Source organism: Sciurus carolinensis, chromosome 6 (assembly GCF_902686445.1).
Source record: "Sciurus carolinensis chromosome 6, mSciCar1.2, whole genome shotgun sequence".
Lineage (NCBI taxonomy): Eukaryota > Metazoa > Chordata > Mammalia > Rodentia > Sciuridae > Sciurus > Sciurus carolinensis.
The window spans coordinates 107,620,473-107,647,199 of NC_062218.1; the positions used below are offsets into that span (position 1 = coordinate 107,620,473).

Consider the following 26,727-nt stretch of genomic DNA (forward strand, 5'->3'; position numbering starts at 1 on the left):
TGCAGGTGAGGGCGAGGGGAAGGGTGAGTCCTGAAGTCTGCTTGTGAGCAGCCAGGTGAAGGTTGACCAGTTACCCCGTGGGAAGAGCAGTCCATGGGCAAACCCCACGGGAGGTGCCGATTGGGCAGGATGCGAGGGGGCTCCTTTCTCCTTCCCAGGTGGAGCCGACCTCATGGTTGCTGCCTGGAGGGACGCCGCTTGTTCTGGGCTGAGACAGCCCATGTGCGTGTTTGGCGGGGGCTTAACCCTCTTCCAGCCTAAGCTCTGGATTAGCCGGGAGGACCTCCCTCACTCCCCAGCAGCCTCGCCTGACCCACTTCCTATCCTGAGTCTCGGAAGGGCTCAGAGCCACCCCTGTCAGCACACCTGAAGGGGCCTCTAGCCCTGTTGTATCTGGGGACAGAGCCTGGCCTAGCCAGCCAGGTCTGGGAACTGAATGGGAAGACAAAATTGTGTCTTCATTTGCATTCACCTCTAACTGAAATCTAGCGCATTTCCTTGAATGTAGGCGACAAAAAAAAAAAAAAAGTACCATTGGTGCCGATGACTGTCACCATTGGAAGTCAGATATTTTCATATCACATTACAATTGTTGCAGTTTTCTAGAAATATTTAGGCTCATTGCTACTTTGAAATTATAGGTAATAATTAGACTTGCCACTAGCTCTCATTACTTAATATGTTAATAAGTAAACATAACAGAGAAATTCACTCTTTTAATATTTTATTAGTGTATTGTTATATTATTGGTTTCCTTTCTAATCCTAATTCTATGCATTTAAAAACATTTGTTTTTATTTTATGTATTCATAAACATTCTGAGAAGTTTATAGGTTTTAGCATTGCAGAGAGACCCTTGGCTCAAAAAGAGACAAGGCCACTTACTATACAACCATGATCTTACCATTTATTCTCACTTTGCAATTAAAGGAGCTAGGACTCAGAGAGGTTGAGTATCTAGGTCATGGTCACACAGCTGGTTGAATGATTAAGCCAAAAATTAGTGTAGCTCTTTTTGATTCCAAAGTCAATGTTCTTAACAGTCTGTCACTGCTCCTATCAGCTAAATCTATAGCTGGTTTAAACAGAGCTCACACTGCAAAAAACATTTAATATCTTATCTGTAAAAACAGTAATGCAGCCTTTACAGTGTAGTCACTAATGTGCTGTTGTTTTTTTATAACAGGAAATGTTTTCCTTACCAGTGAAATGATCTAACTTTCCATCGTGGCCAATCTTGGGGGTAAATGGAATTCTGAGTAGGGTTATATCTTGTCCTATGCCCCCAGAATTTCTCAGAGCCCCCTGCCTGCCCCAGGGTGTGTGTGATCAGAGACAGAGAAGCATGGCATGCGCTCCTTAAGAGCAGGCATCCACTGAGCCAGGGCAGAGGGCTATGGGCATGTAGCCTGGCTGATGGAGTTAGCGCTGGCCCTTCCCCTGCTGGACCTTGGTATGGCCCAGAAGACAGCAGACCTTGGTCCAGCTCCGACTACCACTGCTTTAGCTCTGTGATCTCCAGCACGTTACTTCCCATTCCTGGGACTCAGTTTCCTTATCCATAAAATGGCCTGGATGGCACATCTGCCTGCCTTTACTTGGTTGTTGGACAGTAAAGTACTTGGCACAAAGGAGAGGCTCAACAGTTATGGACCAGCTTGCCCAACTCTCCGATGGCCTCAGGAGGGGCCTGCTGCTGAGGACAGACCCTTCCCTGCCATCTGGGGGGAGATGGGACACATGCTAAGCTCCAACTAAAACCAAGAGCCAAACCTGAGCAACCTCGGCCACGGCTGAAAGCATAGCATCCTCCATGAGCAACTGGGGAGGGAGGATGGAGACAGATTCCCCGTCTGTCCCTGCTCAGTACGAGAAGTGGTGGCTTTATCTCATGCACCTCTGTATTTAATAAGAAGGGCCATGATGAGGTTTGGTGACCTCAGGGCCCAAATGGACTGTCTGCTGGCACAAGTGGAGCTTGAGTCATTTCCCAGGGACAAGCACTGGGCAGGCTGCCAGGAGCGGAATTTACCCTGATTCTCTGCTTTCCTCTCTCCTCCCCACCCCCAAGCTCCCTTTGAGTTTCTGACTTCTTTGGCTTCAGGAGACCCTGGACCAAGATAGAAAGCAGTTATTGATTTACTTACTCATCAGGACTCTGGGGCCCGCTCCCATCCCTGTATCCTGCAGAGGCCCAGCCCGGCGTGGAGGGAGACCCTGGGCCCTCTGCCTTCCTGAGGCCTCTACTGTGTCTGCACATGGAGGACACAGACCCACTGGCCTAAATGCCCAGAGAGACCCTGAGGGGAGGGACAAGCTGGGGCCATCAGGGAACCCTCCATGGGGACAGGAGTTGGGTTTTGAAGGTAGGGTTGAAGCCTGTATATAGTAAATAAAAACCTTCCAAGAGTAAAGGACATTAAATAGGAAGTAAATGTTTTCTGCCCATCTCCATCCCAATCAGCTCCTCATTCCTGTTCCCTCAAACTCTTTTTTGGGGGTAGGTATGCTGGGGATTAAACTCAGGGCTGCTTAACCGCTAAGCCACATCCCCAGTCCTATTTTTTATTTTATTTTATTTATTTATTTTTTGCAGTGCTGGGGATCGAACGCAGGGCCTTGTGTTCTATTCACTCTATTGGCCGAGCTATCTCCCCAGCCCTTTGTATTTTATTTAGAGTCAGGGCCTCACTGAGTTACTTAGCACCTCGCTTTGAACTTGCGATCCTCCTGCCTCATCTTCCTGAGCCGCTGGGATTGCAGGCATGTGCCACGGCGCCCGGTTCAAACGCTTCCTTGTTTGCTGTGTGTCCAGCGATGACGGCTAGATGGCCCACTCGTCCGTCCCTGGTTTGAATGACAAGCGGATCACTCGTGTCACCTGCCCCTTCCACTCAGCCAGGGCCCACTCAGCTGCAGCTGTGCGCATGGTGATGGCACTTTTTCCCTAGTGGTGCGACCACACTGGTGGCCACTGCATGTGGTGACAGAGGTGCCACCAAGAACTCAGAGATGAGGAACCCAGGGGACACATGGGGAGCTTTGACAGGAGCATGAGGGAGGCAGTCTTGGGGAGCCTGGCCTTTGGATGTGGGAGATTTGGGCTCAGATGCCAGCCTTAGCACTTTCTAACTGCGTGACCCAGGACCAGTTTCTTCACCTCTCTGAGGTTCAATTTCCCTACTTCTCAAATGGCGCTAATAATACCCCCCTTTGGGACTGGTGGGGACTTCTCAGTGAAAGCACTTACTACTCACAGAGGCACCTGATGAATGAGAACAGACAGCACTGTTTTGGCTGTTGATGTAGTCCTGTGACGGATGGATGGGGTGGGGTAGCTGAGCCTGCCAGGTGGGGCCAGGTGCACGTAGGGTGTTTCGGGAGCAATTATTTGGAGGGAGGAGGGACCCACTGATCGATTTGAAGCTCAAAATAGCCTGGAAGTGCAAGAACAACAATAAATAAATGGGTTCCGGATGCTTTTAAATCTTGGCATGTCCTGGTCTTGGCTCAGCCGGGCCAGACAGCTTCATCTGCGCTCACTCCGAGGCCGGCGGCACACGCCTTCCCTGGCTGTGACCCAAAGCTGCTTTCAAGAAAATCAGATCTAGAAACATTTGGACCTCTGGTGCCAGGCCTGGGGGTCATGGGCATAGGTTGAGGATCAGGCACCATCAGGGTTTGTCCCATGTGGAGGGAACCTAGTGGGTGAGGTGGGAGGGATGTTCTGAAGTTGTAGGACGCATAGGTGAAGTGGTGGTCAGAGAACATACGGGCTTCTAATCATTTGCTCCCCAAGTGTTTACTGAACACTTACTATGTGCCAAGAGCCAGGGATACAATAGAGGGCATTACTAAAAATTTAATCACCACTGTGTTCAGCTCTAGAAGGTGCAGGGACCCTCGTGGGGTCTGCAGGTTCACAGAAAGCAGGACCAGACCCTTCAGGGCCTTGCAGACTACAGAGGGATCTGGTCTTTTCCTGGGAAGGAATGGAGGGGACAGTGGTGTCAGAGCTGCATCTTAGATCTGTGGCTGTGGCTGCTCTATGTCCAGCAGCTTGGAAGGGGCCCAAGCAGAGGCAGGAGGCCATGGCTACATCAGGGTATGAGTTGCTGGGGGTGTGGACTGGGCCAGACTCAGAGTTTAAGGGTCTGCTCAGTGATTGGATGGTGAGGAAGCTGCCAAAAGGCTCGTCTGCCCAGAGAAGCTGCCGCTGTTCCAGCTGTTGCTTCAGGACCCACTAATGGCCACCGCCTTTTGAGCCCTTGGCACTATGTACTCAGCAAAGCTCTGCTCATTAATTCCTCATAAGAACTCCCAGGGGATAGAGGGGGCTATTCTTATTCTCTGTTTTACCAGGATTACACAGCCTGGCCCCATTGTCTAGCGTCTCTGATTGACAGTTCCTTGGAGAATATTCTCCAGTCCGACCCTTCTCTGGGTGAGGCCCACCGCCCGGCTTCTGTCTGGTTCCTGCAGCAGCTCTCAGTGCTGTGTCTGCCCTGGCTGTGGGGTCCTCACTTCTCCATCCCTCCTGGCCTGCTGGCTTCTGGCGGCTCCTCGGTGAGCATGTGAGCTGACCTGCCGCGATGGGGGCTTCTCATGTCGCCCGCCTCCTGGGATCTGCATGGGTCCTGCAGTAGTTTTTATTTTTTATTGCCAACTTCCTTCCCTTTCCTCTTTGCTCTGTGTTCCCACCCTGTCCACATCTGTTGCTATCCCTATAGGCTCTTTTCCTGGCCTCCCAGATACACAGGCAAGGCTTGAAATGAATGTGGAGGTCTCCTTCCCTCTGGCCACTAGGGAAGGAGAGAAACAGGCAACTTGGGTTCCTTTCCCCTGGCCTGTTGGCCTTTGGTGTCATAGGGAGTTCTCCGCAGTGCTGTGAGCTGTACAGGGTGCTCTCTCCTCCACAGATGGGGAGAGCAGGCTGGAGGGACTTGGGGTGGCACCCCATCACTTGCTAGAATTGCACTCCTGATTTTGAAATTCTTGCCTTGGAATGTGCATGTGTTCCAGGGGATCTTGTTAAGTGGATTCTGATTCCGAGGTGAGGTCTGGGATTCAGCATGAGAGGCCGTGGTATTTAACAAGCTGCAGGTGAGGCTGCTGCCGCTGCCCCGGGGACCACACTCTGAGTCGCACAGTAGGAGCAGCAGGTCTCCACACACCCGCCCACGGTGCTGGTCCAGGCACGCACCACTGTGCTCCATCCCTTTGTCTCTCCACCACCTCCTGTGTCTCTCTTCCTTGCGAGGAATTGCTGATGGGTCACATGAGGCTTTCCACCATGCCCAGGATGTCACGTGCTGACCCCTCCATGTCCCAGGGCCCCATTTGACTGATCATGGTCTCCAAGTCCAGCCAGTATTGGAATACAGGGAACTGAGGTTCAGAAATGTAGAGGGACCTGTCCGAAATCCCATGCCATTAGCACAGCTAATTCAGTGTTGTGACTCCCAAATCAGTGTTTTCTGTTACCGCTTCAACTAGGAGCCAGAGGTCTTAAGATTCTAGTCCCATGCTTCCTTTTAATTTAGCTGTGTGACTTTGGGCAAGTCACTTCTCTTTGAACCTCAGTTTTCCTATTGGAAAAATGACTTAACCTTGGTCTTGTTGTGAGAAACAAATGGGAGAATGTCTACTTTAGAACTCAAAGGATTTTTATAAGTCCCAGGACCCCAGTCCCAGTGGGGCAGGAGAATCCTAGTAGGGCAGGAAGGTAGTTTCAGGTGGCACAGTCACGCAGGGACTGGGGGCCTCCATCGCACTGTTCTGTGTTTGAGGACTCCTGACTTCCTGCCTGTGGCCTGTCAGGCTTGGGTGGAGTCAGGGTTGTGTCTGTCTGTCTTAGTCCAGGTGCTTCTGTTCCCCCATCAGTGTGCAGTGAGGAATCAGGTGCGGGGGCGTGTGGGAACACCAGCTCCACCCTGAGACACCGTCTCCCTTTAGAAGGCACCAGACCCAAGTTGCTGGACACAGGCTTCCTGGTGTGCTCAGTTCTCATTCCACACAAGTGGGCTCCACAATGGCCAGAAGCAGCCAGTGCCTTGGGCTGCAGGGCCTGCTAAACGGCCTCCCTGGCCTCTGGCCCTCCCTGGCCACATGACTGAGGAGGGCCTGCTGGGCCAGAAACTGTTTCCCACCAGCTTTATCCGGGAGCTTGTGGGTCTGCATTTCTCATCATCTGGCATGCTGGAAAAGGAAAACAGGAATTTCCATGGGGACAACACAGATGCAGAAGGACCCTCCCCCACACTATACAGGGGCAAGCGAGTGGGAGACCCAGGTCCACAGCAGTGTGAGGCAAAGATGCCAGACTGACCTGGGAGTGGCCCACCTCATCCCATGCTGGTTCAGGGAGCACCTGCTCCTGGGTGCTGGGGTTCGGGGGAGGATGGGGTGAGGCCCTCCCCTCACAGTGTGCATTCTGGAGGGGAGACTGTCACCGAATTGGTGCTGTAGCTAAAACACAGACATAGAATCCATAATGAGGGGGATTTGGGTGTTGGGACGGCCTCTCTGGGTGGGACTGAATGGCTAATGAATGGGCAGGCCCAGGCCCTGTGAGGCCTAAACTTGGCTTTGTAGGCCTCATGAAGACTTATGATTTTGTAAACTAAGGGGAGTATTCTCAGCAGGAGGGTGAACCCCTGGCAGCCCTGCCTCTGTCTGGTACTGGGGTGGTGGACAAGCCCTACCCGCGTCTTCCTTGGGTGTACCTTGGGTGTACCATGGGTCTGTGACCTGAGCTCCCTGAACCCATGAAGACACCCAGAGGTACAAACAGGCCTTGAAGACTTTGTCCCCTCTCCATTGTTTCTAAGTCTACTGAACGTGAACTTGCATAGAACAAGGGTATGGATTTCTCCTGCAGTGTCATTAACGGCTGGGGTCAATCTGAGTAGGAGGCACCAAAACAGATTTGGGATTTATGTCTGGATTCACATTCTAGCTCAGCAAAGCCATGATATCCCTCCCCGCGTGCCCCACCTTAGCTTCTCCATCTGTAGAATGGGGGGGGCACCAACTTTGCTGGGCTCTTAAGAGCTGCCCAGAAACTCTGAGTGGTGGAAACCATGTACTTGAGAAGTGGTTGCTTAGTTTGGGGTTTTGGTCAAATTAACCTCATAAAGCTCTGAAATTGCCCATGAAATAGTATGTATGAATAATAGGTCTGTGCATGTGAGTATGTGCAAATATAGAATTCAAATGCAAAATGTATTGCCTTATTTCTCCCGTGTATGAGGGAAATAGAAATTCGGCTTTTGCCAAGCACATACTATTGAATTCACTGAGGCTAAATAGGAATAAGATGGGTTTCTGCTGTATGGCTCTTGGTTAATAAAAATGGAAAACCTAATTAACTCCCTCCTGATCCCGCCCTCTTCAAAGCCCAGGGCCTTGGCCGGGCTGTGGGGGAGGAGAACAGGCAAGGGGTTCCCCAGGGAGCCCAGCATGGGAACCAGAGAGCAGATGGGGCTGTGGGTCTCCTGCAGTCCTCGTGCTGGGCAGCAGCAGGGGCAGTGGTGGGTGAGTACTGCTGAGTCATCTCTCTCTGGGGAGGTCACAATGTGTGTTGGCTGACAAGCCCAGGCTAGTGTGGGGCCCTGGCCTGGGCTCTGCCTGCCCAGGTCCCAGCCCACTGGGAAGGGGGACTCCTCAGGTACCTATTGTCCCTCCCTGCTTGGAACCCCCAGAAGCTGCCAAGGCGTGCTTCCCAAGGGCTCTGGCCCCACAGCAGGGTTACGTCAGCCTGGGCAGCACACTGACCCGAAGATGGGAGCTTGCACTTTACTGGCCTGTGGAGCGTGACATTTCCTCAGATGCTACAAAGGGGCTGCTGACCTTCACTCTCCTGCCAGGACCCCCTTCTCGCCTCTGTCTATGTTATTTATAACAGTGCTAACAGGCAAAAGGCTTTTCAGCCCAGCCCTGGCCCAGCTCCCTCAGTCTCTCTCCTGCCAGTCAGGGCAGGAGACACATAAACAGAACCAGAGAACAGGGACATGGCAGGACCCTGGAGAAGGTCTCTGGGTGGAATCTGCTAGCTTATTTCTTCTTTTTCTTTTCTTTCTTTCTTTTTTTTTTTTTTTCCCCTTTTTTTCTGGCACTACTGGGGATCGAACCCAGGGTTGCTTTACCACTGAGCTACATCTCCAGTCTTTTGATTCTTCATTTTGAGACAGAGTCTCACTAAGTTGCTGAGGCTGGCCCCAAACTGCTGCCTCAGCCTCCTTGGTAGCTGGGATTGCAGGTGTGCCCCACCGTGCCTGACAGTGCGGGCAATATTTTAGGTCTCTGAGACCTTTTAAAATTTATTTTGTTTTACCATGGTAAAATACATATAATATTCACTATTTTTAAGTTATATGTGACAGGGACACTAAGTACATTCCCCATGCTGTGTGGTCATCTCCACTCTCCATTTCCAGAACTCTATCATCAACTCAAACCAGGTCCTTTTCATCCACCTAACACAGGAGGAGGGCTGGCTTCCACGCCTGCACACTCCAAGTTTGAGGAAACCCCACAAATCATTGCAGGAAGGAAAGCAGCTGCTGGTGTGTGATTGGAACGGTGGTGACCGCCCTTTGCTTGTGGGGTGGGTGGAACGGCACTTTTCCCGGGGCTAGACGAAACTGCTTTTCTTTTTCTTTTTCTTTTTCCCCCTTGGTATTGGGGATTGAACCCAGCTCCACTTAACCACTGAGCCACATCCCCAGCCCTTTTTTTTTTTTTTTTTTTGTATTTCATTTAGAGACAGGGGTCTCACTGAGTTGCTTAGGGTCTAGCTAAGTTGCTGAGGCTGGCTTTGAACTCATGATCCTCCTGCCTCAGCCTCCTGAGCTGCTGGGATTATAGGCGTGCACCACCTATCTGGCTCTGCTTTCCTTCTTATTCAGGAAGCAGGTGGGAGTGGGAGAGGATGTCCTGATTTGGAGGAGAACCAGGGATCTGCTGTCATTTCTCACTGTCCTTAAGCAAACTGTTCATTTAGCAATCTTCATTGTAAATAGGGCAAGTGTTCTGCAGCTCAGCTCAAAACCATCAGTACCCGCGGCTCTAAGAGTCCATTCAGTGTCCTCGAGAAGGATTCAACGACAGTTCCTCACTTACCGACAGCACTTTATAGTTGTCCGAACACTCTCCTACCTAAAACACCTCTCTAGACCAGGCTGGGACAATCTCACAGCGAGTCCAGGCTCATAGGTCCTGCTGTAGAGCTACTGAATCTGAGGCCCAAGTGTCATGACCAAGGGTGCACTTTCATTTTAGTCCCCTGCTTAAACAGTGCCTCCTTCCCCAGGTGGAGAATGGGCAGAGGAGCACTTGGCTCTGCAGGGCAAGTTAAGGGAATGTCAAAAAAGTCAGCAATCAAAATAAATTATATTTTAACTCAAGCGTTTGAAAAACATAACTGGAGAGAAAATGTACACACCGAACAAAATATAAAAATTTTAAAGGTGGAAACAGTACAAGGGCCACGCATAGCCATACTGGAACTTGTAGCAAAAGGAAACATGGGTACTGCTGATGCTGTCTTTATTTAGGATGTAAGTATTTTTTATTAGTTATGGATGGAATTCTTGCTTTCCTATTTTTTAACTATTGCATTTAAATATTGATTACTGAAATTTTGGGTGCCCAAGGCACCCTGTTCTCAACTCTGGTTCCACCGTCCGATCCCTGTGCATTACTGTGACAGATGACATGCCCCCCCACCTTCACCGACCCCAGGTCCCCAGGCCTCCAAGGCCTTTCGACCACTGCTGAGTGTCCAGAGAGCAGCTGAGGGTGGCATCTGATCCCTGCAGTCTATTTTTGTGTCCGCCCTTCAGCCACTGATAAAATGCTGCCTTGGGTAGAGCTGGGTGTTGAAATGGCGACTGTTGATGTCAGGTGGCTCCTGTGATCGTATGTCTTCATTCTTGACCTCGCAGAGGGGTCCAGAACCAGGAGAGAAAAGGAGCTCTCAGCGGTTTTGTCTTTGTAGAGTTTGACAAGACATGAAATTGTTATCTGGAAGCTGAGGTTGCCAGGCAATTGACCTCGTCTTGGGGCTGTATGGAAACTGTTTCCATGTTGTACTCTTTTGCTTCTGTGTAACTCCCTTGACAGTTTACGTGGCACTCATTAGGTTTATTGAGCACATCTTTATTGAGCACCTACTGTGTGCCAGGCACTGGGGATATGGCAGGGGACAAGATAGACACAGCCTCTGGTCAAAAGGAGCTGCTAGTTGAGAATAAACAATAAACAAACAATAAACAAGTAGATAAATTTAAAATGGGGGAAGGTTCTGGAGGGGGTGGTGGTGATGGGTGCACAGCAGTGTAGATGTACTTACTGCCAAAAATTAATACTTAATGCTTAAAAACAACTAAAGTTGTATGTATTTATTGCCCACAATTTTTTTTTTTTTTTTTTGTACCAGGGATTGAACCCAGGGGCACTTGACCACTGAGCCACATCTCTAGCCCTATTTTTTATTTTATTTAGGGAAAGGGTTTCACTGAGTTGCTTAGCACCTTGCCATTGCTGAGGCTGGCTTTGAACTTGTGACCCTCCAGCCTCAGCCTCCCAAGTTGTTGGGATTACAGGCATGCGTCATGGCGCCTGGCTCTTTCCCACAGTTAAAAAGCATAGTGAGAGGACAGGGTGGAGGGAATCTCAGGGAAGTGTAGGTGCAAATTGAGGGAACTGCAGCAGGGTGCTACTAAGCCAGTGCTGGGGCTGCCACCCTAGGATCCAGTGGCACCCTAGCATCTAGGAGGCCCAGGTGGGAGCCATACTTCACTGGGGATGATGATGAGGAGAGCCTGCGGAGGCGAGGGCCTGGCCAGTGCTGAGGCTGAGGCCCCACGTGCCGGGAGGCTTGTCTGCAGACGCAGAGCCTGAGCACCTGCGACTAGCTAGCGTGAGAGCCAGGGCCAGTCCTGCCTGCACTGGTCTGGCCCACTATACCTGCCCATCACTTGGCAGCTATAGTGCCTTTCCTGCCACTCGCCTTTGAATTCAAGAGGCCCTTGAGTTCAAGTGCCTAAAATTGACTATAAGTGCAGACAAACACAATGTGTGCATAGCACGCAGGCTCCCAAATGCCCTGTGCTCATGTCACAGAATATAATCCAACCTTTATTTGTTTAAAAACACCATGGCCTTCCTGGGCCTGGCCAGGTGCCAGGATCCACACTGCCAAAGGTGGAGAGGGGCTGCCGTCTGAGACTTCAGTGCCAGAGGAGAGCACTCTGGTCTCAGGGCTCTGGCAGGCCATGTGGGAACTGCCCCACTGCCAGGTAACCCCACCCTGTACAGTAGCCTCAGACCCCTGTGGGGTAGGGGCTGCTTGGGGGCAATGGGGACAGGGAAGGAGAGGACTAAGGAGATAACACTACCCCAGGACTCTTCCTTTTCAATCTTTCCCTCACCTTTTAAGGCGGGGTAGTGGGGGCGTGGGAGTCTAATGTTGGTGTATGGGCCACAGCTGTTGAGGGAGTGGATTGTCATTTTGGAAAGAGCTTTTTGTTTTGGTACCAGGGTTTGAACCCAGTGGTGCTTCAGCAGTGAGCCACATCCTCAGCCCTTTTAAAAATATTTTATTTAGAGACAGGGTCTCTCTGAGTTGCTTTAGGACCTTGTTAGATTGCTGAGGCTGACTTTGAACTCACGATCATCCGCCTCAGGTTTGAGCCATGATTACAGAAGTGTGCTACTGCACCTGGCCTTGGAAAGAGCTTTGGACAGGGGACATGGGAGATCCTAGTTTGTCCTAACCCTGCCAGGAGCTGGCTGTGTGGATCTTGGGTGACTCCTCCTTCCCTTTCTCTGAACCTCCATTTCATCATCTGCAAAATAAGATACTGGTCTCTAAAAATGGGACTGTGGACTATTCTAGTGCCCACCCCCCACTGGGTCCCGGGAGTCCAGCCTGAGGCCTTATTTCCTGTGCAGTGGAGGCTGGAATCCTCGTCCAGTCCTTCAGTGGACACCTTCTTATCTGATGAGAGGGAAACTACTTGGCAGTCGAGGGGGACGCTGGGGAGAGGAATTCCTGGGAAAAGGTTAGGTAAAGCACTGAATCATGGAACTTAATGCCTAACGTCATCTTAATGAAGCCACGTGACCTGCCTGTTCATTTTTTGCCAATCTTTTGGTTCAGGACTGTTTGTGGTGCCAGGATTGAAATTCTAAAGTCATTTTTCCTGCACGATCTGCACCCACAGTGCCAGGGCTTCAATTTCCAGTTGGAGTATTTATACCAATGCACCAAGAACTTACCAGACTTTAGTCAAGCTGTCTGAGTGCAGAATCCTTCTAGATGACTATATATCTCTTCTCATCTTTTACCGTGATCTCGTCCACACAGAATTTGACGGCAGTGTTTTGTGTTAGCAAATCAAGTTTATGGAATCCTTCCACAGCCTTCAACTTAGTTTTCATTGAGAACTCTTCTTTTGTCCTCACATTTTCTGTTTATGGACAATTTAATTGAATTTCATAATTGTAGTAACAAATGGGTACTGGCTCCCAGTACACAGATGTCTCAGCTGGTGAGAACGGGCCAGTTGGTGGGTGCCATAAATATTGAAGGTTGTGGATGGGAGGACGGAGAGCATTGGGAAACCTGACCGGCTGGTCAGGTAGAAGATGGTAAGCATTGTACCAAAGTCTGAGGGGGCCTGGATAGGATTAGGTTTGGTTGTAAGTAACAGAAAACTCCCAACATGGCAAGGTGCTGGGTGAGTGCCAAGTTGAGTCCTCTGGACTCTCAAGGCAGATAGATACCAAGGGCAGTGTCCAGGACCCAGACTTCTTCCTTCCTCTTGCTGCGCCTACCATGAAGAGCTGTACACTGGTAACTGCGCTCCTTCACAGTTGGCCAGGTCAGGCATAGCTCAGTGGCCCTGTTTTGAGCACTGCTCATCTCTGAGCAGGAGGATCCACTTTTGCCTGGGCACCTTTTCTTGGGTCACCTTATACCAAGCCCTGATCAGGCACCTGCTTGGCTAGGGCTTGGGGTCTGCTGAAAGTTCTGACTATCACCAGGTTTGGTAGGCCCAAGGCCAGATGCTTCCATGGGAAAGGGGTCTTGAGTACCAGGTTGAGGGTTTTAGCCTTGAGTGTTTTTGTGGTGGGGGAGGGGATACCCTTCCAATGACCTAGTTTATTTCTGAATTCAGGGCGTTGGGTCCTTTTGGACTGGGCTCAGAGCCCCTCCTTTCATCTACTTTTTTTTAGGGGGGAGTGTACCAGGGATTGAACATAGGGGCACTCGATCACTTAAACTACATCTCCAGCCCTATTTTGTATTTTTTTTAGAGACAGAGTCTCACTGAGTTGCATAGGGCCTCGCTAAGTTGCTGAGACTGGCTTTGAACTCGAGATCCTCCTGCCTCAGCCTCCCAAGCCGCTGGAATGACAAAAGTGCACCACCACACCTGGCCTTTCATCTACTTTTCCTGGAGTTCAACTTTGTGTGCATGGTTTGAGTCTTATTTCATATGATGCTGTTAAGTGTTTCTCTGGGGACGAAGATCAGCTACTGTTCTTCTGGAGGCTTAAGACTGTTGTATTAATTTGGAAGACAGTGGGAATCTTGTTTTTTTTCTAACGTGAGAGATGAAGTAGTCATCACATTTTCATTGATAGGTGATAGAAATTCCCACTGGGATGTAATCTAGAAAGGGAATTTATTCACTCACATAATGGCAGAGTACAGAGAATTGCTGGCTTCAGGCACAACTGGATCCAAGTGTGACAAGTGACAAATTATTTTGTCAGAAGCCCCTCTCTCCCTATTTCCCTGTTGCCTGTGCTGGCTTCCTCCTCAAGGAGGCTCATTACAAGTAGTGGCAAAGGTGGTGCCAGCCTCTGCCTTCTAGAGTGGAACTCAACCAACTGAGCCCCCTTGTCCCAACACTCCAGCAATTCCTGGTGTTTATTTGGACCCACTTAGCCAGGCTGTGCCTACCTTGACCACCCACCTCCCAAAGGCCCCACCTCTTGTTACCATCACCATGGGGATGTATTTTGTGGTGACACATTCAGACCCTAGCAATCTGTGACTACCACTCATGGAGTGTCTGACACATGCTGGGCTCCCAACCTGTTTCTTTACCTTTGTAAGAGCCCTGGGAGGTATGATAAAAAAAAAAAAAAAAAAAAAAAAAAAAAAAAAAAAAAAAAAAAATCCCCACTTTGTCTTTAGAAACTGAGGCAGTGGTCAGGTGCATGGCTCATGCATAATCCCAGTGACTCAGGAGGCTGACGCAGGAGGATCCCAAGTTCAAAGCCAGTCTCAGCAACTTAGTGAGGTGCTAAGCAACTCAGTGAGACCCTGTCTCTAAATAAAATACAAAATAGGGCTGGGGATGTGGCTCAGTGGTTAAGTGAGTGCCCCTGGATTCAATCCCTGGTACCAAAAAAAAAAAAAAAAAAAGAAGGAAGAAAGAAACCTTGGCAGTTAAAGCTAATGTTTTGCTCTTGATCTCAAATTCTTAGTGTCAATATCTGAACCAGGGCCTGCCCTTCTGCCCACCTTGTCTAGGCTTCTTCCCATTTCAAGACCTTCTTTCTGCACTTTTATCTCCCCTCTGGAAATTTACTTATTAATTCATTCATTGATCTGTTCATTAAATGCTGAGTTCTGCCAAAATATTTCCCCAAAGCCTCCATGGATCTCAGAAATGAGATGAATTATATGAAAGATGTGTGCAGGCAGGGTCCGGAGGGTCTGTCTAGTTTCAAGTTCTCTATTCCAGAGGGACAGTGAGAACCAGAGGGAAGGTGACCTGCTGAAGGACACTTGGTGAGTACTGGACAGGTCTGGAACCCAAGCTGCCACTGTAACTGCCCTCCCACCCCTGCTTCCTTCCACCAGTAATTCTGAGAATCTGTCCTGGACCAGGCACTAAGCAAGGCAATTTGCTGATTGCAGCCAGGAAAGTGGAGCCACCAATTTTTCCTGAAGATGCATTCTTTCTTAAGCAGGGAATCGATTTCCAACAAGATACACAAGCTTCCAATGAAGCCACTTATGTGAGAGTCTGGATGAAACCCCATTAATCCCCTGCCAGGGTCATTTATCTCTCTGGCTTGAGGAGGCTTCAGCCCTTTCAAATAGGGGGTGTGGTGTTGCTGAAGGCAAGGCTCCAGGAGAGGGGACCCCTAGCAGGGGGATGAGCAGATGCGGTGAGGCCAGAGGGGGCCGGGCACAGTGCAGTGCCTTTGGCCCTAGACTCATCTTTGCTCATCCACGAGCTAGAGCTAGCCGTGTGCCTTGGGCTGTTCCCAGCTCTTGTCCAAAGCTTTACTCCCCCATCTGTAGTTGGGAATAAACGGCCTTGAGTGTTGCTTCTCAATTTCAGAAACAGGATGCCTGGTGATGGCCTTGTAGGGAGAGGAAAGACTTGGGTTTGAATCCCAGTCTCACCTTTCTGGTCTCCAGGGTGCTGTGAGTCGAGTTGTCTTCCAAAAAAAGACATTGAAGTCCCAATGCCCAGGACTTCAGAATGTAACTTTATTTGGAGACAGGATCTTTACAGTGATAATCAGGTTAAAATGAGGTCTTTAGGGTGGACTGGACCCTGATCCAGTATGGCTTATCAAAGGGGAAATTTGGGTAAACACAGATTCCAACAGGGAAAAGACAGTGTGAGAAGACAGGAGAAGATGGCCTTCAAAAAGCCCAGAAGAGCTGGATGAGGTGGCACATGCCTGTAATCCCAGCCACTCAGGAGGCTGAGGCAGGATCGTGAGTTCAAAGCCAGCCTTAGCAACAGAGAGGCGCTAAGCAACTCAGTGAGAGCCTGTCTCTAAATTAAAAAATACAAAATAGGACTGGGGATTGACTCAGTGGCTACTCCCCCTACCCTCCACCCCCTAAGAAGGCCCAGGGAGACCTGGAACAGACCCTTCCCTGGGTTCTCAGAAGGAGCCATGCCTTCTGACGGCTTGGTCTCTGGTTTTGGCCTCCAAATTGTGACACAAGACATTTTTTAATTACGTGGTGCTTTGTTTCGGCAGCCCTAGCAAACGAACACAAGTGACTCCATCTTGGAGTTTCTCGACTAGTAGCATGGGGACAGCAGCACCTGCCCTGCATGGTTGTGTTACAACTGATGAGAGCAAGTACACATGGGGCCGAGCACAGCCCCTGGCAGACAGTGAGCACGAGGCTATTAGTCCTGCACTTGTCCTCTCAGCTCCACTAGCAGAGGCTGTGGAAAGAAAGCAGCCGGGATGAACAAGAAGGCCTCAGTGCAGACTGAAGAACTGGGTCACTCAAGGCACCCCTTCAAAAGCCTCTCCAGGACAAAGAAAGCCAAGGAATCACCATTAATGCAGTGCTTGATGCTTTTTAGCCAGAGTGGTCTTAGGCCTAATTGACAAGGCCTTGAAGCTGAGGTTTCTCTATTTTTATATGCTGGTTACACTTGGAGCATGTTGAGCGCCTATGGGTGATCACTAAGTGCAGTTGTCTTGGCCATTTATGGGCATTTTGTAAAGGAGGCATGGCATGTTTTCCAGGGAAGGACAGTCACTAATGACCCCGAGCAAATCCATTTTCCTCCTTGGACCTCAGTTTCCATATCTGGAGAGTGAAGGAGCTCAGCCAGGCCAGGAGTTCTTACACCGAATCTGTGAAGGCCTGAAAGTTGTGTATAAATTTTGTGTGTGCACATGCATCTTGGGAGAGAGTGCCTGGAGCTTCAACTGGTTCCTGGAGGGTGTCTACGTCCCAAATTGCTCACCATGATCCCCACCCCCGACCTTGTCACCTCTCAGAGCTGCTGCCACCTGGATGGTCTGACTCTGCTTCTCAGGTTCTTCTTAGGAAACAGATCAGCAGAGGTGGCCACTCTGAGTTACTGGGATGAGAGAGGAACCAGGGACACAGTATGTTGAAAGAGTTCCCCAGAGAGCTTATCAACAGGGGCTTTGTTGACCAGGGAGATCCCCGCTGCCCAGCACCCCTGTATCTCTGCTTTTGGCCCTCCCTCCTGTCCCACAGGCCATAGGTGATGACCAGCCCCTGCCTAACTTGTCTTGGATGGCTCCAGTGGCCTCACCCATTTCCTGCCTCTGCACTATCCCTACCTCCATCTCATTTGGAATAATACCCAAATCCCTCTGGGTGTGGTGGTGCATGCCTGTAATTCCAGGAGCTTGGGAAGCTGAGGTAGGAGGATCATGAGTTCAAAGTCAGCCTCTGCAATTTAGCGAGACCCTGTCTCTAATAAAACATAAAAAAAGGGCTGGAGATGTGGCTCAGTGGTCAATCACCCCTGGATTCAATCCCCGGTACAAAAAACCCAAATCCCTTACAATCCCTGCCTGATCCCACCTCCTCCTGCCTCTCCCCTCACTGAGCTGCTGCCTCGCTCACACCTTCAGCTCAGTCCCCATTGTCTTTGCCCTTGCAGATCCCTCTACTGGAACGCTGCTCCCCCTCCTACACGGTTTGGCTTCTCCTCCTTCACCGAGGTGTCTGCTCCTCACAAAGCCTTCCCTGACACCCATCTAAGATAGAGATTACTCCCGAGACCCTCCACCAGGGCACCTGCTTTGTTTCTAACCTAATTGGTCATGAAACACTGATGTGTTTTCCCCCCACTAAGATGGCATCAAACAAAGGAAGGGATTGAGACTTGTACATCACAGTGCCTCGCTCATAGTCCCACTGAATAAATGTTTAAAATTAAAATGACTGACAATACCAGGTCTTGGTGAGGGTATGGAACCGTTGGGCTCTCATATAGCCGATGTCAGGGTTCAGTGCTACAACATTTTGGAGAACAGTTTGTCATTTTTATAAAGTTACACATCAGCTTACCAAATAACCCAGCAATTCCATTCGTGGATATTTACCCAAGAGAAACAGACATATGTCTACACAAAGACTTGTACGCCAATATTGAAGACTTATTCATAATGACCCAAAATTAGAAACAAATTAAATGTCTGCCTAGAACAGGCAAAAGCTGCTGCATCCCCCAGTCTGATTAGGTGCAAAGGAGACGGAAGCTTCCAGGAGGAGATGAGGGGATCTGCCTGTCTCCTGGGGTGGGGGCAACTGTTGAGTGATGGTGCTTTATAGCTGAAGTGGGTGACAGACAGACAGGGGCTTGTGTGGGCTGGGGTTACCTTGGGGACCCACAGCGTAAGGCAACACCAGTTCCCTCTCATCTTCAGGTTCTCAACCAGGTTCAGAAGTGTTCAGCTATTCCTTTGGGAGTTGCAATTTGTAAAGCAGTTTCCCCTTATCCTCAGGGGCACATTCCAAGCGGGCGCCTGAAACCACAGATAGTACCAAGCCCTATATGGACTGTTTTTTTTTTTTTTTTTTCCCCAGTGCATACATACACAAATGTAATGCCTTTTCCATCTTAACTAAGCATTTACCATGTACTGTGATCATCATTTTTGCAGTTTAGGTACAATTGCAAAATTGGCATGAGTTTCTTTTGCCTTCCTCACAAATTCGTGGATAGAAGATTCATTCTTATTGCAGATCTTAGCAACATCAGCATGATTTTTTTTCCCCTTTCCTCATTAAGTCACCTAAAGGAAGCCCTTTATGGCTTCTCTTTGGCATATCTGAGTTGCCAGCATCACTACTCTTGCACTTTGGGACCATTAGTCAGTAAAATAAGTTACTTGAACTTGAAACATGCCCTGCACTCTGATAGTGTATCTGATAATTAGGATGGCTACTAAGTGACTAATGGGTGGGTAATGTATACAGCATGGATACAATGGACAAAGGGATGACTCATGTCCTGGGGGGACAGAGCAGAACTACCCAAGATTTTATCATGCTACTCAGAATGGCACCCCATCTAAAACTTAATGAATTGCTTATTCTGGAAATTTCTATTGAATATTTCCAGACTACAGGGGACCACGGGCAACTGAAAACACAGATAAGGGGTGACAACTGTAATTGCATTTTATTTGAGTGATTATTTGTTAATGTCACCCTCTTGTCCCCCCAACATGTGAGCTCCAAGAGGACAGTGGTGTCTGTTGCATTCCTGGCTACAGCTTCTGGCACGGGCCCAGCTCAGAGTGACTCAGAGCTTAATATTTAGGACTGCTGAATATGTGTGGATTGGAGAAAGAAGGAGCAGGTGGGGCGGCACAGGGGTGGGGGTATGGTCCTGTAGATAGAGACTCGCTGGGCGCATTGCTGCCCAGCTTGAGAGCCAGAGACTGGCTGCTTGTGAGGACCTGGCTGTGATGTTGTCGGCACAGGCAGGACTCTTGCAAAATGCCAATTAAAACATTTGACCCAAATTTGGATAAAAGCCTTTTTCCTGTGTCAAGTTGAGCTAATAATATACATTTATTCATAATTTATGAAGCCTTGTAAGTGGGAACAATTAAGGAAAAGGCCTGAGCAGAACCTATTTCTTAAGTGTCACCCATTTGCCTTTTTGGTTGCAGCAGGTCCCACCCTCTCTGCCTGCCATGAAATGCTGTTTTTTTCATCATCGTCGTCACCATTATTTGGTGTCATTACTGTTCGCTGACTTACTGAGCTCCTATCAGAGCAGGCTGTCAGTTGCTCTTGACCCCATCAGGCAGGTGCTGTTTCTGTCCCCATTCTACAGATGGGGCAGTTGGGTTTTAGAGGGGTGAAGGGTCCTGACCAAAGTCTCACAGCTGTTGAGTGGGAATCTCCACTCAGATCTGTCAGGTCCCAGGCAGGCCTGTTTGTCCCTGTGGTGTTCCGCTGCTGTGTCAGCCTCCCAGCACAGCCCTTCTGTCGGTGACAGTTAAACTTGGGAGACTGGAGGAGAAAGTGATTGCCTCCTGATTCAGTCGGGTTGGGACTGGCCTGAGAATCTGCATTATTTCTGACATGGCAAGTTCCCAGGTGATACTGATGTGGGTGGTCCTGGGACCACACTTGGGGAATCATGGTTCAGAGGGTGCTATTAGCAGAGTCCTGCTGACTCCCTTCTCCCCCACCCCCTACTGTCAGCCAGGTGTGTTTGCACATTGATTATGCTACATAGAGAAATCTGTAGCTTGATTGTTGCTTCATTCTGTGAATACACATGGGTTTATATTCGTGTGGCTATTCTACAACTTAGTCTTTTATTTGACGTATCTTGGAGATGATCCATCGATCTGCTTTATTCACTTCAAAAGCACTGCAGTATATCGTGACACAGGTGTACTGTGGTTTTATTTGCCTCTTATCTTCTGATGGGTGGCCTTCAATGTTTTAGACGTCACAAATAACCCTCTAAAATCCCCGAGAACATGAATGTTTCTCTAAAATCTGGTAATCACTCAGTAATGTCAGCTATTATTGTCTCTGTATTTTGTTTCCTTGTTAATATGGAGGGCCTGTTAGCTTTAAGAAGTTTTCTTACAGGTGGGGGCAGTTGTATAAAGGAGTAACTGTAACAGGTGCTGGTAGAGTTTTCAAGAAAGCAGTTTTAGTATAAGGAAAGTGATGGCTTGTGGGCAGGGCTTTGAGGGATGTGTAGGAGTGCAGAGCAGGAGGGGTGAGAGCAATGTGGGGTGGGGGGGTCTGTGCTGCCAGGCTGGCTTAGCTCCTGGTAGATTTGATGACTGTGAGGGGTGGGGCGGATCTTTATAGTTTGGGGTCATTTGGCAAAATCTGGCCATGGCCGAGGGTCCGGTTGGCAGCATCATGAGTGGGAGGGCCCTGCTTGGATCAAGCCACACTCAGCTCTGATCTGTCTGCTTCTTCCTGTCTCCTCAGGGTGGCGGTTCTGGGGAGGAGCAACTCTGCGCTGACTTTCCTGAGCTCGACCTCTCCCAGCTGGACGCCAGCGACTTTGACTCTGCCACCTGCTTTGGGGAGCTGCAGTGGTGCCCTGAGACGTCTGAGACTGAGCCCAGCCAGTACAGCCCCGATGACTCTGAGCTTTTCCAGGTAGGACCTCTCAGCCTCACCTGCTCATCACCGCGCCAGCACCTCTGTCTGCCCCCAAAGGCCCTTTGCCCTGTTCCACCATCTTCTGTGCTTTCTCATGCCAAGAGTCTCATGCCCAACCAGTCTCTCTGGACCTTGTTTCCTGTCCTGGATCTACACTTGACTTGGGACAGGTCTCACCCACTCATTTGGCCTGTGTTGTGTCTTCCAGAAAGTAAGGGCTGGAGCCAGGCACCATGGTACACGCCTGTAATCCTAGTGGCTTGGGAAGCTGAGGCAGGAGGATCATGAGTTCAAAGTCAGCCTTAGCAACTTAGTGAAGCCCTAATCAACTTAGCAAGATCCTGTCTCTAAATAAAATATTTAAAAGGGCTGGGATGTGGCTCAGAGGTTAAGCATCTCTGGGTTCAATCCCTGGTACCAAAAAAGGGAAAAACCAGAAAGTAACGACTGGGATGAGCTTCCCCTCTGTGCCTCCCAGGTAGAGCCACGCCCTCTGGGGGTCCCCAAGTCTGTTCCCTACATTGTCTCATGGAACCCCCATGAAGCAGGGCCATTATTTCCCCATTTTACAGATTAGGAAACCGAGGCTTGGAGAGTTCAGTCTCATGCCTCATGCAAATACCTAGCTGGTAGCTGAACTAGACTAAACCCAGTCTGTAGCCTTCTGAGCCAGGACTTTCTGAGAAGGACTCACATATATTGAGCACCTGTTCTGTGGTAGGACTACCCCATCTGTGTACATTAACTCTTTTAATTCTCCTGACAATTTTCAGTTGTAAATACAGTGGTTCCCTCTTTCAGGTGGGGCCTCCAATGCACTGGCACTGCCTACACTTAACAAAGGCAGCGAAGAACCTGTACACATAGACCTCTCAACCCTGCGTGCCGCGGGCCCGTGATGGCCCATTTCTTAGGTGGTGGGATATGGGGCTTGGGATTTGCATGAGGACAAATAAACTCTGTGTGCATTTGCACATATGCATGTGGGTGTGAGGCGTGGAGGGCAGATGGAATCAGATGGGCCCTGTTGAAGCTGGGTGCTTGCTACTTTCTGACCTATTCTTTTCTTTTTCTTTTTATTTATTTGATTTTTATTTTTTACAGACTGCATTTTGATTCATTGTACACAAATGGGGTTCAACTTTTTGTTTCTATGGCTGTGCACGATGTAGATTCACACCATTCGTGTCCTTTCTTTAAATTTTCTCCCCCATAAAGACTGGGGGAGGAAGATGTGGCTCTCTGTGCCTGTGTGGCAACCTGACCACGCCGTGTGTCACGTGCCACACCTGGGTGCCACACGCCATCTCAAGCCGTTCTCCTGATGGATTTTATCAGTCCTTCTAGAAAGGATCACGCAACTCCCTGTGCGTCACACGCTGTGTCCATCTGTGGACTTCACAAGCTGGTGAAGACCTGTCGCCAGACCAGGAAACAGAGGCCAGCAGCAGTCTCTTGTGACAGGGAATAAGAGGAAATGAGCCCAGGAATAGAAAAGGGTCAGCAGGCTGGTGGTCAGGAAGGACCTCCCAAGGAAGAGAAGGCAGCAGCCACGTGAAGATCAAAGGGCAGGAACCAAGCCTTCTGGGCAGAAGCAGCCGTAAGGGTAGAGCTGGGAAGCAGGAAGGGCCTACAATGGTGGGGAACAGAAAGGCCAAGGGGAAGGTACTAGGAATAAGATCAGAGAGGTAGACAGGGCCTGAGGATGCAGTCTTGTGCACCATGGCCAAGAGTTGGGATTTTCCTTGACACTATTTTAACCTATAAGTTTGCATACTATTAATATCCCATTTCACAGGTGAGAAAAGTAAAGTTCAGAGACATGAAGTAACGAGCTCGAAGTCACACAGTAGGAAGGGTCAGGGAGAAGACAAAAGAGCCCATACCCATCACTGCCACACTGAACCCCTTTGTCAAGCCTGTGAGGAGTCAGCAGGATTGAGCCATGGTCCTGGCTGCGTCCAGGGGCCTCTATTTTCTTTTATGAAAACAGGGACGAGACCCTCACTGTGTTGCTCCTTCCCTCTTAGGGAGCCAACTTCTGAAAATGCCTTCAGGTTGTGCGGAGCTGATGCACAGAGAGGTTGGGTTATGCCTGGAGACTGTCCCCACCTAGACAGCACCAGCCCCCACCTGCTCCTCCTGGCCAGGCCCCCAGCAGGCCTCTGCTGCAGCCCCACTATTGCATGAAATGGTTTCAGACTTGGGTGAGCCTGGTGCAGCCCCCGGGCCCCAGCTCACCGAGGAAGCTGGTCCTCACCGCTGCAGAGCTCTGCCCAAGGCTGGCTCCATCCATTCCTCACCCATGCACCTACTGTGTGTGATTGTGTGGTTAGGGTCTGCCCCCTCCCCTCACCCCGCCCTCGTGCTCTGTGGCGCCTGTGTCCACACTGTGCGTTATGTCCCCGGGCTTTGCACACTGACAGCGGCTTCCTTTTGTGGGCTCCCATCTCGTGTGCAGGTGTCCTCAGACCGTGCGACAACGTGATCTTCATCTGGGGCCCGAACACACTGTAAGGACTCGATTCATGTGTGTTAAGAACTGGATTGTAATATTTTCTTTCCCGCCACAGGGTCAGACATGACCCATGTCAAAACCTTGAGCTGGGATCCAGGGGCCCCAGGTTCTAGCCCTCCTCCTCCCACTGCCGGGACAGTCCCCTCCTGAGACCAGTGGGAATCACCGCGCCTGGCTGCCTGCGTCCGAGCTGTGTTCTAACAATTGAATGGCACTATTGCTATGGAAACAGTCTGGGAGGGTGAGGAACAAGCTACAGTTATAAGGATTGACAACCTTTGGGGGCAGGGACATTGTGTTCCATTTCCCTGTGTGCCTCAGGGTTCTTGGGGCCGGGGCATGAGGGCACTTGGTAACTGCTTGTAGACGAAGCAGGCGTTGGGCTGTTCTGTGTTGTGTCACCTTGGCAGGTCGCCCCCTTTGGTGGGCCTCTGTTTTCCCATGTGAGCATGAAGAGGGAACATGGACTACATCAGTGGCTTTTAATCTGTTGGGGACAAAGGAGAATCACTGGGTTCTCTTAGACTGATGAAATCATGGACCTTCCGCCAGAAAAATGGGGGAGAGGTGATTCTGAGTTTCTTGGCCTCAGTGAAATCCCCTGGACAATGGAGGGCCTCCCAGTGTTCTTTGGGCCCAGACAGCCCAAGGGCTATTGTGAGCCATTCCTTCAAGCCACGCTAGTCCCCCAGTGAAGCATTTCCCTCAGATGTCTCGAAGGCTCCTTTTCCTCCAGCTTGAGATCAGCTCAGGAAGGCTGGGGGTGGGGCCGAGTCTATTAATATCCTCCCTCAGCTGATTAACTCTCCATTAATTTGCACTCCGTTTCTAAGCTGAGCAGGGGGAGCCGAGTTAATGGGCCCAGGGAAAAAGATGAGGGTGGCCGGCTCCCTGGGATGCGTTATCCTAGGGTGCCTATGGGATGGCCTGGAGGGAGCCAGGCTGGCCTGGGCAGGCGTGGCCTTTCTTCCCAGCTGGTCTGCGCCTCCAGCCCCATCAGGCTGCTGCTGAGCTGAGCAGTCTTGGGGAGCGGGCTTTCATGAGTCATTTTTATTTTCACCCAACCTGACTGGTGCTCCTTGAGGCCTCTGCCGTTTTGTACTGCTTTCAACCTGGGCCTGGTGCTTGGAAAACCATTGTTAGCACTCAAAGTCCCAGGTTCTCATCCTTGACCCCACGTGCTGACTTGCTGTATGACCTTGACAGATCTCTTTCCTGGGGCCTCAGGTCCCTCCTGCCCAAAGAGGAGCACCAACCACAAGTGCTGGGTAGTTGTAACCCAGAGCCCTGTGTCAAGAGAGAAGCTGGTGCGGGAGAAACCAGCACCACAGTCAGCTAGTGATGTGGTGCCATGTGTTTGACATGCCTGGTCACTCCATGACCCTGAGCCCTGCCAGCTCTGATATTTGTGATAATTCACAATAACTCTGGGTCATTTGCTACAGTCCCTGGGAAAGAGTGGGAATTCTCATCCCATCCAGCACTGATGATGTCATTTCTGGATGGCTTCCCTCTAGACGCTGGCCTCAGAGACACTGAACCCAGTCTCCCCCATTGTTCATTGTTTGGTTCATTCATTCCTTCATTCAACGTCGCGGCTGTTCCCACACGCTGCTAGGCCACAGAGCTCCGTGCTCTGGTCACCACTCCAGGCTTGGCCTGCCTGGAGCCTTGCAGGGCCAGGGGCCATGTCTTGCCCTTTAGTGGGAAAGCGAGTGAGGTTTAGATGAGGGGAACAAATTGCCCAGGGTTACCCTGTAAGTGGCAGAGCCCTGTGTGACTAGCCCTAAGAATGGCCCCTGGGCCCCAAGTTCCCAGATCTGAACTCGCCATCAGGTTGGACAAATCGTCTGGGAACCCAACACTGGGAATGTGGCCCGAGTGCCAGGGAGACTGTCAGGTAGGGGATGGGGGCAGCCAGGTGAGCCTCAGTTACATTCCAGAGCCAGAGTCTCCAGGCCCCCAGCCCCAGGCCCTGAGCCAGGCGGGCCACGTTAAGATCTTCTTTTGACCTTTCTTTTATTCTTAGCTCTGTTCTAAAAATTACAAATGCGTTTGTTCTCCTCTCCCCGTGTCCCCCCTTCGAGTTACTCAGCTGCTGCTCCGGCTGCAAGGCTTGGAACAGATTCAGTGCAGCCAAAAGGCCGTCACGAGATGTGTATTTCAGATGAACTTCCTGAAGAAGGGATAAACAGCCTGACCTGGGGTGGGAACGTGCTGCGGGAGGCATCATGTGACAGCACGTGCGTCTGCCAGAACAGGCCTGGGAAGCAGGGTTCCCAACTGAGGCCTCTGCGGCTTACCTGGGAGCAATGTAATCTCTACTCCCGCCTCTCGCACAGGGCTGGCTGCGCATGCTCACCCTCGTAGATCATAGCAGAAAAGGAAGAGCCTCGGTTCACCTGTGTGGGGCCCTTGGTCCAGGACCTGGCTCTGCCCCACATTTGTTGGGTCGCCTTTGACAGGTTTCTTAAGCTCCAGGAACCTCAGTTTCCTCACCTGGAAAATGGAGACTAGAAAGTACTCCCCTCATTGGCGTTGTAAGGATGACTGAGGCATTACTGACAAAGCCTTTCCACCCGTCTCAGTCAGGCCTCGGCACTGGGTTTCCCCTCTGCCCAGGTCTTCTTTCCTTAGCCCATTGCCTGTCTTTTGAGCCTAAATTTGTTAGCTGTACAGAGAAGACTCCTGTAGCCAGCCTAAATAGCCTGCGATCTCCACCATTTTCTTCGTTCCCATTAAGAGTCCTTTTATTTTCTGAACAGCTTTTCTCATGTTCCGAAATGATCTTGCTTGTCTTCTTGTTCTCCTCCACTCTCCACTGGAGGGTAAGCTCCAGGAGGGCGTGCTGTGTAGCAGTGTCCAGTACAAAACTGGGTGCACAGTAGCCATGTGGTAGGGGAGCCCAAGGAGGAGAGGGGAGGCGGGGAAATTGCCACCACCACCACCACCATCATGGCCATAGACATGGGAGCATGGTGCTGTTGTCATCATGGCAGCCGTAGTGATAGCAAGTGCTTGTTTTTGCCAAGAACTGATTTCTAAGTATCTTACCTATATTAACTCTTCTAGTCCCCAATAAGAACCTCATGGAGTAGGTACCATTTCCCCATGGACAGATGAGGAAACTGACTTGGCTGGGGACTCACTGTTGTTAAGTGTGGACCCTGGGATTCACCCAGAGCTCCTGACCACCACACCCACCACCTCATCCAGTGTGAGCGAGGACAGCAAGCCCTGGGATCCCACAGGTTAAGAAATGGTAGCTGCTGTATTATTGATC

General features: G+C 50.3%; 1 protein-coding gene across 1 annotated transcript in view; it reads left to right on the plus strand.

The window, feature by feature from the left end:
• Ppargc1b (PPARG coactivator 1 beta) overlaps positions 1-26,727 on the plus strand; it is a 105,388-nt gene that overhangs the window by 52,853 nt on the left and 25,808 nt on the right. The window contains exon 2 of the mRNA XM_047555667.1: positions 20,750-20,923. Coding sequence (XP_047411623.1) covers positions 20,750-20,923 — 174 coding nt within the window. The remainder of the gene's footprint in view (positions 1-20,749; positions 20,924-26,727) is intronic.